Source organism: Dipodomys merriami, unplaced genomic scaffold, assembly GCF_024711535.1.
Source record: "Dipodomys merriami isolate MVZ:Mamm:240054 unplaced genomic scaffold, mDipMer1.0.p SCAF_5, whole genome shotgun sequence".
Classification (NCBI taxonomy): Eukaryota; Metazoa; Chordata; class Mammalia; order Rodentia; family Heteromyidae; genus Dipodomys; species Dipodomys merriami.
The window spans coordinates 61,043,824-61,055,890 of record NW_027206068.1 but is presented as its reverse complement, the minus strand read 5'-3'; the positions used below and the strand labels follow the sequence as shown (position 1 = coordinate 61,055,890).

The 12,067-nt window shown below is 39.0% G+C and overlaps 1 protein-coding gene and 1 pseudogene across 5 annotated transcripts in view; one reads left to right on the top strand and one right to left on the bottom strand.

Moving 5' to 3' along the window:
- Tmem209 (transmembrane protein 209) overlaps positions 1-11,209 on the top strand; it is a 37,184-nt gene extending 25,975 nt beyond the window's left edge. For 4 of the 5 annotated variants that reach the window (XM_069996765.1, XM_069996762.1, XM_069996763.1 and 1 more), the window contains 5 exons: positions 1,129-1,226; positions 4,333-4,447; positions 4,538-4,635; positions 8,045-8,118; positions 10,813-11,209. In XM_069996765.1, the coding sequence (XP_069852866.1) occupies positions 1,129-1,226; positions 4,333-4,447; positions 4,538-4,635; positions 8,045-8,118; positions 10,813-10,867 (440 nt within the window). In that variant the 3' untranslated portion in view covers positions 10,868-11,209. Of the gene's footprint in view, positions 1-1,128; positions 1,227-4,332; positions 4,448-4,537; positions 4,636-8,044; positions 8,119-10,812 lie in introns of those variants that run through there. The other variant, XM_069996766.1, reaches the window with a different exon arrangement.
- On the bottom strand, positions 1,983-2,083 carry LOC138810317 (U6 spliceosomal RNA; annotated as a pseudogene).
- Positions 11,210-12,067: the final 858 nt, after the last annotated feature.

The following is a 12,067-nucleotide window of genomic DNA, read 5'->3' as shown; positions in this document are numbered from 1 at the left end:
GCCAGTACTAGGGTTTGAACTCAAGGCTTAACTCTCTTGCTTGGCATTTTCCTTTCAAAGCTGGTACTCTGTCACTTGAGCTATACCTCCTGTATTGTCTTTTTGCTGGTTAATTTGGAGATAAGAATCTCCCAGATTTTCCTCCCCAACCTGGATTTGCACTGTAAGCCTCAGATCTCAGTCTTCTGAGTAGCTAAAATTACAGGTGTGAGCCACCAATGCCCGTACTCAGCTTGCTTGCTTGCTTGCTTTTTTACAGTCCTTTGCTTTAATTTTGTTTTTCAGATAGGTTCTCTTGCAGGTTCTCCTGCCTGGGTCATCCTTGAACTATGATCTTCATGGTCTGTTTCCCTTGTAGTTGGTATGACAGTTGTATACTACCAAACCTGGCTTAATGGTTGAGGTGGAGTCACACTAACTTTCTGCCCCCCTGGCATAATCTTCCTGATCTCTGCCTCTAAGTACCTGTAATTAAAGTTTGAGCTAGCGCTCTTAGCTGTTTTGTGTTTTGATTGTGTTTTTAAGATAATATACTTTGTTCTAGGTACACACCTATAATCTCAGTACCAGGAGACTTGACCCAAGTGCTGGTGGCTTGTGCCTATAACCCTAGCTAGTCAAGAGGCTAAAATCTGGAGGATCATGATTGAAAGCCAGACTGGGAGAAAAGTCCATGAGACTCCATTTCTAGACTAACCAGAAAAAAGCACAGGTGAAGGTGTTAGCAAGCTGAGCAAGTACAAGGCCCTGAGTTCAAGGGCAGATGGGAGTAGGGATTGTTTAGAGAGATCCTATCTTAAAAAAGGAACAATTAGGCTGGGAAGGTGGCTCAGTGGTAGAGTGCTTGCCTCGCAGGCATGAGGCCCTGGGTTTGATTCCTCAGTACCACCTAAGCAGAGAAAAGCTGGAAGTGGCGCTATGGCTCAAGTGGTAGGACACTAGCCTTGAGCTGAAGGGACAGCGCCCAGACCCAGAGTTCAGCCCTCACAACCAACAAAATAAATATTCATTTTTAAGAATAAACAATTTCTGTAATGTTACAAATAATTACAATTAATTTCCTACCCTTTTTTAAAAATGCTATCTTTATACATGTTTAGCTTTATAAGTTTTACCTTTGTTGTACAGAGCTTTCTCAAGGAGGCTGTATGAGCTCATTTCGATGGAACAGAGGTGGCGACTTCAAAGGACGCAAGTGGGATACAGACCTGCCCACTGACTCTGCTGTAAGCCCACACTTGTGTGCTATTTTAATAATTTTGGCTTTTTGTGTTTTCATTTTTCATTGTATGAGTATTAGACTTTAGAAACTTAACAAAAAACAGGTAGTGATTAAATTAAATCTGATTAAATTTAATTAGATTCTCTGATTAAGTCAGAGAATCTTTTGTTCTGGAATCCGCCCAGTCTCAGGAAAGGTGGTTACCTGTAAATCACTTGCTGGCTTTAAAAGACATTGATGTGGGGGAAATAAGAAGGGGAAGCAATTCTATTGTTACTGTTGGTTTTGTATTATTAACTAACATTTTGTTCTAATTGATCACCTGAGACAAGCAGTTCATCTCATCATTTATGAAGTAAATAAGAACAGGAAAAAAAGGAATTTAGAAAAGAAGATAGAAATAATTTAGTAGTAAAATCATCTCTTTTTTATTGTAAAGATACTGTACAGAGGGGTTACCATTACATGAGTAAGGTAATGAGTACATTTTCTAGCAAGCATTGTTATCCCTTCCTTTGTTTTTCCCCTACTATCTCTTCCTATCCACCTCTCCAACTCCTCACTTCTTCCCCTCCTCCCCCAAGTTGTAAAGTTCATTTTCAACATAGTGTCTTGTACATCTCATTGTTACAATCTGTATCCTTGTTTCAGCATTTTGTTATTTCCCTCCCCCTTCCCAAATTAGACAAATGTATATACAAGATTCAGAACACCAGAATCAAATACAGTGACAACAGGAGTTATACCAATGGGGGAAGAAAAAAATATGAAATGCAGCACAAATTTGCATGTCATCCTTCCTCAGGGGCCATGCTAATCTCTGTATCATTCCAATTTTAGTATATATGCTGCTAAAAACGACCACAGTAAAATCATCTTAACCTAATCACTCATGCAAACTTTTTTTTTGTCTGTCATGAGTCTTGAGTCATCGGGCTTTAGCTGGAGGACTGGGTGCTGTCTCTGAACTCTTGATGAAGGCTAGCGCTCTGCCTACCTAGGCAGGCTTCAAACCACCAACCTCAGATCTTAGCCTCCTGAATAGCTAGGATTATAGGCAGTGAGCCACCAGCACCCAACAGTACTTTCTTTTTTTTTTACATTTTAATCATAGCTTTAATCATACTATATATAAAATTATATATATTACTTTTGTAATATTTAAGTATTTTTTTCATTATTGCATACTATTATTAACTATCCTTATTAGTCCTAAAAGCTTGTGGGGAAGGGTTTTTTTTCTCCATATTGCATATGGGCAGGGAATAATAATGATACATACTGGGAAGGTGGGTCAGTGGTAGAGCGCTTACCTTGCACGCATGAGGCCCTGGGTTCGATTCCTCAGCACCACATAAGCAAAAAGAAAAAAGCCAGAAGTGGTGCTGTGGCTCAAGTGGTAGAGTGCTTGCCTTGAGCTGAAGAGCTGAGCTGAGGGATAGCGCCCAGACCTAGATTCAAGCCCAGGACTGGCAAAAAAAAAAGATTATCAGTTGCTAGTATCAGATTTATAAGATCAAAGAGCATAAAAGTTTTTTCTGTACTTTTTTAAATGTTCAAATTGAAATTAAGAATTACATATAAAGCTGGGCACCTGTAATTATAGCTACTCAGGAGGCTGAGAACTTAAGATCTCGGTTTGAAGCCAACTTCCACAGGAGAGTCCATGAGAAGCTTATCTTCAATTAACCACCAAAAAGCTGGAGCTGTGGTTCAAGTGGTAAAGCACTAGTCACACACACACACACACACACACACACACACACACACACACGGCTTAGGGACAGCACCCAGCCTTGAATTTAAAGCACTAGAGACACACACACACACACACACACACACACACACACACACACACACACACACACACACACACACACACACACACACACACACACACACACACACACACGCACACACACACACACACACACACACACACACGGCTTAGGGACAGCACCCAGCCTTGAATTTAAAGCACTAGAGACACACACACACACACACACACACACACACACACACACACGGCTTAGGGACAGCACCCAGACCTTGAATTTAAACCCCCCCCCCACACACACACACGGCTTAGGGACAGCACCCAGACCTTGAATTTAAACCCCAAGACCTGGACCAAAAGAAAAATGAAAAAAAAAAAAAGAATGTATGTGCATTTAATCTTTTTTTTAATTTAATTTGGTCTATTGTATGAACACAAGGGATATTCTTGGTGTTTTATCCTTCCCTGTACCACATGTGTGTGCCCCAGACTTTACTAATGATGACTTCATAGACTATAGTTTTTAATGTTTTTCTTTTTCAAACTGAAAAGATTACCATCAACAGTTAAGATGATTTGACAGCAAATACTTTTCAATTTTCAGTTTTGAGTGGTGGGTGCTTTGGGTTATTTGGTGGTGTTATTTTTTGTGTGTGATGCTGGGGTCACACCCAGGGCTTTCCATGCTAGACAGGTGTGTGGACTGTGAACTATGCCTTTTAACCTCCCCTTTTTCTTTTTCCTTGTCTCTTATTTTTATCGACATGCATTGTAAAGGGATTTTATTGTGATCATGCCTGGCTTCTCTTTTCCCCAGGGAACGATTCTATTAATGAATTCCTTATCTTTGTGTAAAATAGTACTTTAAGAGGAAAGATTTGTCTTTTCATTCTGTAAATTTCATCTTAAATATGACCATATGAAAGCATTTTTGATAATTCTCTCTTTAGGGAAAAATGTTTTAAATAGTAATCCTTAGCACAGATGTTTTATTTTTTTATTTTTATTTTTTATAAATGCTGCCTCTTCCTCTTTTTTTTTTCAAGTTATTGTGATTAATGATTACATAATTTCCCGAATTTCACAGTATTGTAGGATAGTGATGCTTAGTTAAAGTCACAAACACATTATAACTTCCATGGGGCAAATTGTCTATAGTGGTCTGTAACATTTATGAGTTCTATGAGCTTTGTGATACAGTTATTTCTTCCACGTTGGATGATATGTACATTTCTTTTGTTTTGCATAGCATCAGCTATTCCCTCTTTCCCCTCTAGCTGTTTCCAAGCTAGACTTGGATGCTAACTTTGAACAGCTGTTTTCTCATCTTCAGATCATCATGCACGTGTTTTGCACCTACCTGGATTCCAGATTACCTCCACATCCTAAGTACCCAGATGGGAAAACATTCACTTCTCAACACTTTGTTCAGACTCCAAATAAACCAGGTACCAGCCTCTCCTAAAATAATGAGTCAAGATTTTTCACATGAAGAATCTCTATTGGTTTTGTTTTTTAATGTAACATTTTCTTTACAGATGTTACAAATGAGAATGTTTTTTGCATTTATCAGAGTGCTGTCAACCCACCGCATTATGAACTAATCTACCAGCGCCATGTCTATAATCTTCCAAAGGTATTTATATAGAAGTTGCTGATAAAGGGGCTGGGAAGGTAGCTCAGTGGTAGAGGGCTTGCCTTGCATGCATGAGGCTCTGGGTTCGATTCCTCAGCACCACATAAGCAAAAAGAAAAAAGCCGGAGGTGGCGCTGTGGCTCAAGTGGTAGAGCGCTAGCCTTGAGCTGAAGAGCTGAAGGACAGTACCCAGGCCCAGAGTTCAGGCCCCACGACTGGACCCAAAAAAAAAAAAAAAAGTTGCTGATAGAATGTCATGGATGGTTTACTTTTTTTAAAACTTTAAAATTAGAATATCTTGTTTATAAAATACATAGTAAGCTTTTTGAAACAAAGTATTTCTTTTACATTCTTCTTTTCTTTTTTTTTTTTTTTTTTTTTTTTTGTCCTGGGGTTTGAAGTCAGGGCCTGGGCTCTGTTCTTGTGCTTCTTTTGCTCAAAGCTAGCACTCTACCACTTGAGCCACTGTACCACTTCCAGCTTTTTCTGTTTATGTGGTGCTGAGGAATCAAACCCAGGGTTTCATGTGTGTTAGGCAAGCACATCCCCAGCCCTTCTGTTCTTTTTTTTCTATAAAAGGAATGTGTGGGAAAGTGAGGGGAAAAAAAAAGAAGAAAAATTACTCATCAAAGGCTGCTCTTAATTTTTTTTTTTTTTGGTTGGTTGTGGGGCTTGAACTCAGGGCCTGGTACTGTCCCTAGGCTGTTTTGCTCTAGGCTAGAGCTCTACCACTTTGAGCCACAGCTCCACTTCTGGTTTTGGAGTGATTAATTGGAGATAAAAGTCTTACAGAAACTTTTCTGCCTGAACTGGCATCAAACTGTGATCCTCAGATCTCAACCTTCAGAGTAGCTAGGATTATAGGCATGAGCAACCAGCGCCCTGCTACATTTTATTTTATTACCTTTTGGAAAGTGTCATCTTGATCTTTCTGTATTTTTATTAAATAAAATCATTTATGCAGTCTTACATTCTGCTTTTTAAAATTATAGTTGAGTATTAATGGTTTATATCTGCATCCTATTCATTCAAGATGCTGAAATTGGAAGACAGGTTTGAAGCCATCCCAGGCAGGAAAGTCCATTTAACCACTCCAATTAACCACCAAAATACCAGAAGTAAGGGACAGTGTTCAAGCCCTTAGTTTAAGCCCCTGTACAGATAGACACACACACAATGTATGTACAGATTTTCCAGGCATGAAAGTGCAGTGAAGAGGGCTGGGAAGGTGGCTTAATGGTAGATTTTTTGCCTAGCACTCGTGAAGCCCTGGGGTTTGATTCCTCAGTACCACATAAACAGAAAAGGCTGGAAGTGGTGCTGTGGCTCAAATAGGTAGAATGTTGCCTTGAGAAACTCAGGGTGAGTGCCTAGACCCTGAGTTCAAACCCCAGGACTAGCAAAAAAAAAAAAAATAATAATAATGCATTGAAGAGCATGGCACAGTTGTTCATTTTTTTTAAACTGTATTTTTTTTGTCTTTTCTTGTTTGGTACTGGGGATCGAACCCAGGACGTTGCACTTGCTAGGCAAGCGCTTTGCCACTGAGCTACATCCCAGCCCAGTTGTTCATTTTTTTAAGTGGCATTAAGTTTCAACTACTAAACAGTATGACAATACAGAATATTGTCATGCTCTTTTTTAAAAAATATAGGCATTTTACTTATGATTGCAAATGTAAGTTATGTCAATAATCTTTGCAAATTTTTGTTATGAGTTTTTTTTTTATTATTGTGAGAATACCGTATCAGAATCTTTAAAAAAAAAATTTTTTTTTTTTCAGTTGTAGGGCTTGAACTCAGGGTCTGGGTACTGTCCCTGAGTTTTTTTGCTCAAGGCTAGCACTCTTACCACATCACCTGTAATTTTGTTGTTGGTTGGGTTTGTGTTTATTTGAAATAAACTCTCCCTGTGAAGGGTAGGATTGGAAGGGAAGGGAGAAAATGATGAAAGGAGTGACACTGATCAAGATGCATTATACTCATAAACTGATATGTTGAATGGTAATCTAAAGTCCCACGATATAACCCCTGCTTTCACTGTATTTGATGTTGGTATAATCTGTGGAAGGGAAGGGAAGGGAAAAAACAAATTGTTTATCTAGGGATACAGTAGACCCATTGTAACAATGAGATGTACAAGTTGTTATGTCGAAAAACGAACTTTACAACTTTGGCCGGGGGGGGGGGGGGGGGCGGGGGCAGGAGAGGTATATGGGGGGGGTGGGATAGGAAGGGGAAACAAAGGAGGATGCAACAATGCTTGATAAGAAATGTACTCATTATCTTGCCCATGTAATTGTAACTCCTCTGTACGGTATTTTCATAATAAAAAAAAAATTTAAGATAATAAAAAGTCTTACTATATAGCCAAGGCTAGCCTCAAACTCCTCAGTTCTAGTGAGTATGTACAATGCAACTTACTGACCATAATATATTATGTTCTTTCCCAGATGCTCAGGCGGAGGTACTAAGTTCATTTTGAGTAAGCAAGTAAAAGTTAATCAGTAAATTGAGAATATAAATGAGCTATTTTTATAGGCCAGCAATTCAATATAACAACTTGGTTTTAGAGCCAGCAAATGCTGCCTAGTAGTCCCTTGTAGACAAAATAAATTTATATTTAGCCTGTCTCTTATATACTGAGGTATATTATAGTGAACACTCTTTGTTAAGGTATTAGTTGGTTGGGGAAAAGGATGCTTTTTATATGTAGTGTAGGTGCACCAATGAGACTTTTTCAGCCTTACCAAATACTGTTCCTTCCACGAGACCATGCCCCCCCATCAATATGTCAACTTCCTGCTCATGTTTCAGATCTCTACTTTGAAACCTTTTCCTTAAGCACTCCCTGCCTCCCCAGTCTAAGTGAGATGCTTTCCTGTGTTCCTGTGACATCCAGCAACCACTCTTGACATTTTGTACAAACCGCAGAATTCTTAGTTTAATGTCTGCTTTTTCTGCTCACTGTTAACTCCTCATTACAAATTTATATTTATTCACCACAGTATTCCCACTTCCTAGTACAAAGTATAGAATCATTGTGGAATGAAAGAGAGTCAGAACTATGTGAAATTTTGAGCTGTAGGATATTGACTTATGAATTGACGCACCTAAATCCTTTTGGTTTACTTGTTTTTGGTCAGTTGTGGGGCTTGAACTCTGTGTCTGGGTGCTGTCCCTCAGCTCTTCAGCTCCAGGAGAGCACTCTACCACTTGAGCCACAGAGCCACTTCTGGTTTTCTGGTGATTTTATTGGAGATGAGAGTCACGGGACTTTTCCTGCCCAGGCTGGCTTTGAACTGTGATCCTCAGATCTTAGCCTCCTGAGTAGCTAGGATTACAGGCATGAGCCTCTGGTGCTGGGCTTGGTTTACTTTTAAATCTTGTCTTTTGTGTCTTCGTTCTAGGGTCGAAACAATATGTTTCACACATTGCTGATGTTCCTGTACATAATAAAGACCAAAGAGTCAGGAATGCTTGGGTAGGTATTTATAAATCTAAAACATAATCATCTAGTTTTTGTACTGTTTTGCTCCCTATGTTAATATTCTTCATATGGCAACATTATATAACAAGATTTGTGGACTGAATTCTAAGTACATCCCTATTGCCAATGATGTCTGCTATCTTGGGCAAATCTATTAACTCCTCAGACCTCCATTCTCCTACTAGTGGGAAGTTACAATTGTGTCTTCAGGAATAGCCCCAAGATAGATCAAATCATGCTCTTGCCACTAATCATTTTTTAAAACCAAAAGCTTTAGAGTCTGTTTTTTCCCCCAAGTCATTCTGTATCTTAGACATAAAGCATTTTGCAAACCTTTTACCCTTCCAGAGGGCTGTTAATTATTGTAGAAAAAATAGTCCATTGAAACGGTTTCTGTACTTAATAAGAAGCAATAAGAAACTCACATATAACTACAAGTTCAAAATGTATTACTACAAGCTCATGTATTGCTACAAGTTCAAAAAATACAAGTCCTTTTGATGATTTAAAACTCTAATGTATCAAATACTACTTGAAATAAGTGGATACTTGTGGAAGTCAGGTCAATCTGATAGTGTGACCTAGGATTCTAAAGATCTGTGGTCTGGTCTGTCTGTCATGCCAAGCACCTAGGGCTGCTGGAATGTCATGGGAGGGGCTTAGCAGAAGACATCTGTGCTGGGTTTCATTACTGACAGACATGCTCCTATGCAAGTTTGTGATTTCAACATGTTCTCAAGCTGCACTGCCTAGCACGGTGATCACAAGCCATCTTTGCCATACAACACTCAGAACATGATTAGTCTGAATTGAGATGCCTGAAAGTTTCAAGTATAGATCAAGTTTCAAAGACACAGAACTAATGAAATTATGTATGTCAATAATTTGGGGGTTTTTTGGTTACATACTGAAAGACTTTGGCTATATTAGTTAAATAAAAAAGTCTTTAAATTAACCTTATCTGTTTCTTTTTACCCAGTGTTGGCTAGAAACTCTAAAAATATTTTAGAATAAAACTAATACTTTTTTTTTTTTTTGGATCCGGTCATGGGGCCTGAACTTTGGGCTTGGGCGCTGTCCCTCAGCTCTTCAGCTCAAGGCTAGCGCTCTACCACTTGAGCCACAGCGCCACTTCCGGCTTTTTGCTTTTTGCTTAAGTGGTGCTGAGGAATCGAACCCAGGGCCTCTTGCATGCAAGGCAAGCGCTCTACTACTGAGCCACCTTCCCAACTCCTTTTTAAATTTTTTTTTTGTAACCAAAGAGAAAACCTTTGAAGTTATTAATTTGCTTAATATGACTGATTAATCTTTCTGATACTTTCTAAAACAAGTATTTAAAGCCAGGCATCATAACCTAGAACTTGGGAGGCTGATGCAGAAAAGTGGTTCTTAAAGCCAAAATCTGTCTCAGAAAAAAATAGTCCATCTGACAAATAGTTAAAAAAAATAAAAAACAAAAAAACAAAAAACAGCTGGCATTCTTTAACTTAAAAGGAAATTAGTGGCTTAAATAAAGTCCTTTGGAACCGAGACCATAAAGAAGGTGCTGATTGATCCAAATACATTATCAATTAATTGCCAGGTGTTTGTGCAGTTACTGGAATTAGATAAATGTTTTACTTCGAAAAGGGAAAAAAAAAAGTCTAGGCAGACTTGACTACACAGTAATTCAAATGTTCTGTTCAGCAAAACACACCATAAATAAAGTTTAATGCCAAACGACAACCTGAGACAGAGTGTTATGCTGCTACACATAGCAACCCAAGTTAACCATCTATCATATATAAAGGACACATGAATTAATTAGAACAGAAAAGGACAGTAAAATGGGTAAAATCATTAAAGATTTTCTCAGAAAAGTATTTGTCTACAGACAAAACATTATTTCCTTATCAAATTAAGATTAATCACTTACATTGTTGGTAGCAGTATGAAGAACTAGGGAAAGGGAGGGCATCTTGATATCATAGCTATGTTTTTAATTTTGACCATAGTTAATACATTCTTATAATTTTAAGGCATCCAAAGTTAAAAGCTTCTGACAAAAACAAGCAGTTTTCTATATTCCCAAGGCCTATTGCATCAAGGTAGCTGCTTCAAACCTTTTGTTTTTCTGGTAAGACTTCTAGCTCCAAATAGCTCGCTCTCTCTCTTTTTTTTTTTTTTTGGTCCGGTCGTGGGGCCCTGAACTCTGGGCCTGGGCACTGTCCCTCAGCTCTTCAGCTCAAGGCTAGCGCTCTACCACTTAAGCCACAGCGCCACTTCCAGTTTTTTTTCTTTTTGCTTATGTGGTGCTGAGGAATCGAACCCAGGGCCTCATGCATGCAAGGCAAGCGCTCTACCACTGAGCCACCTTCCCAGCCCCACGCAGGCAAATTTCTGTGTAGACTCTTTCTTTTTATTCAGTTGACACTTTGTTCTTACTGAAATTGTTCTGTTAGCTCTGTCTGTTATCAGGTGTGATTGTTCTTGAAGCCCACTGAAAAGCTGTCAACACAGTGAAGGAATAGTCACTGTTACTTGAATTGCATTTATCTGATAAAATGTGTGGATCATAATTCGCTACAGAATTTCCTTCAATGTCATCAATTAAGCATACATTCCATATATTCTGGTTGTTGTTATTATCAAAAGACCTCTGGTGCTTGGCAAGCAATCCTACCAACACTTCTCTGTTTCTCTTTACAGGAGAGTCAATCTTGGTCTATCTGGTGTAAATATCTTATGGATTTTTGGCGAATAGTAAATCATCAGTTCCAAACACTTACCTTCCATTTGGTTGAACCAGAAGATGAAGATGAATCTAAACATCTTCAAGTTATGTCATCTTTTCAAATAAGGGGTGTGTGTGTGTGTGTGTGTGTGTGTGTGTGTGTGTGTGTGTGTGTGTGTGTGTGTGTGTGTGTGTGTGTGTGTGTGTGTGTGTGTGTGTGTGTGTGTGTGTGTGTGTGTGTGTGTGTGTGTGTGTGTGTGTGTGTGTGTGTGTGTGTGTGTAACTTCTACTCTACAGAACATTACCTTTGATTTTACATCTCGTTTCAGAAACCTAAATTGACTATAAAACTGTGGTGCTGAGGGGCCAGGGTTTGTTGTTTTTTTTTTTGTCTTGGGTTTTTGTTTTTTTGTTTTGTTGGTTAATTGTGGGGCTTCAACTCAGTCTGATCACTGTTCCTGAGCTTTTTTGCTTAAGGCTAGTGCTCTACCAGTTTGAATCAGAGCTCCACTTCCAGTTTTTAGATGGTTAATTAAAGATAAGCATTTCATGGACATTCTTGCCCAGCTAGCTTTAAATCACAAGCCTCAAATCTCAGTTTCCTGAGTAGTGAGGATCATAGGCATGAGCCCCCAGCACCTGGCAATGCTGAGATTTTTGGCATAGAGTTGTACAGTTTCCTTTGATTAAATAAATGTATAAGCCCTTTTCACTATAAGCCCCAAATGAATATCATCCACATGATTCTTTAGCACAGAAGTGTTTCGTAGTTGTGTTATTTAGTAGTTTGAATGCTTAAAAAGAAAGAAAATTGCTACTTTATCTCTGTCTTTCTCCAGTTTTCTGTCAGTGGTCCTAAAGCCCATATTTAAAGAAATTAATTTCTAAGAAATGTACCAATTAATCCATGTATGCGTTTTAACTATCTTCATTACTTGTGCGGTGGGAAGTGCAGGCAGCCTGATGGAGGGTAGAGATCCATCAAGTGGCCTTCAGCCATGTGAGGAAGAGGGTTCTCCTGGGCTTTCTGCCTAGAGGTACTGAGAAAGCACTGCTGAGAAGATATAAGGGCGCCTCATGCCAGATGTTTTTCCTTCAGCACTCTTAGACATTTTCAGATTCAGCATCCAATGGAGTCAGCACTGGACCCAGCATCTGGGTTTTACTTCCTGCCAAAACATCAAGTAGGCAGTGTCTTACACCTTCTACCTGCACACAGGCCACAGCATC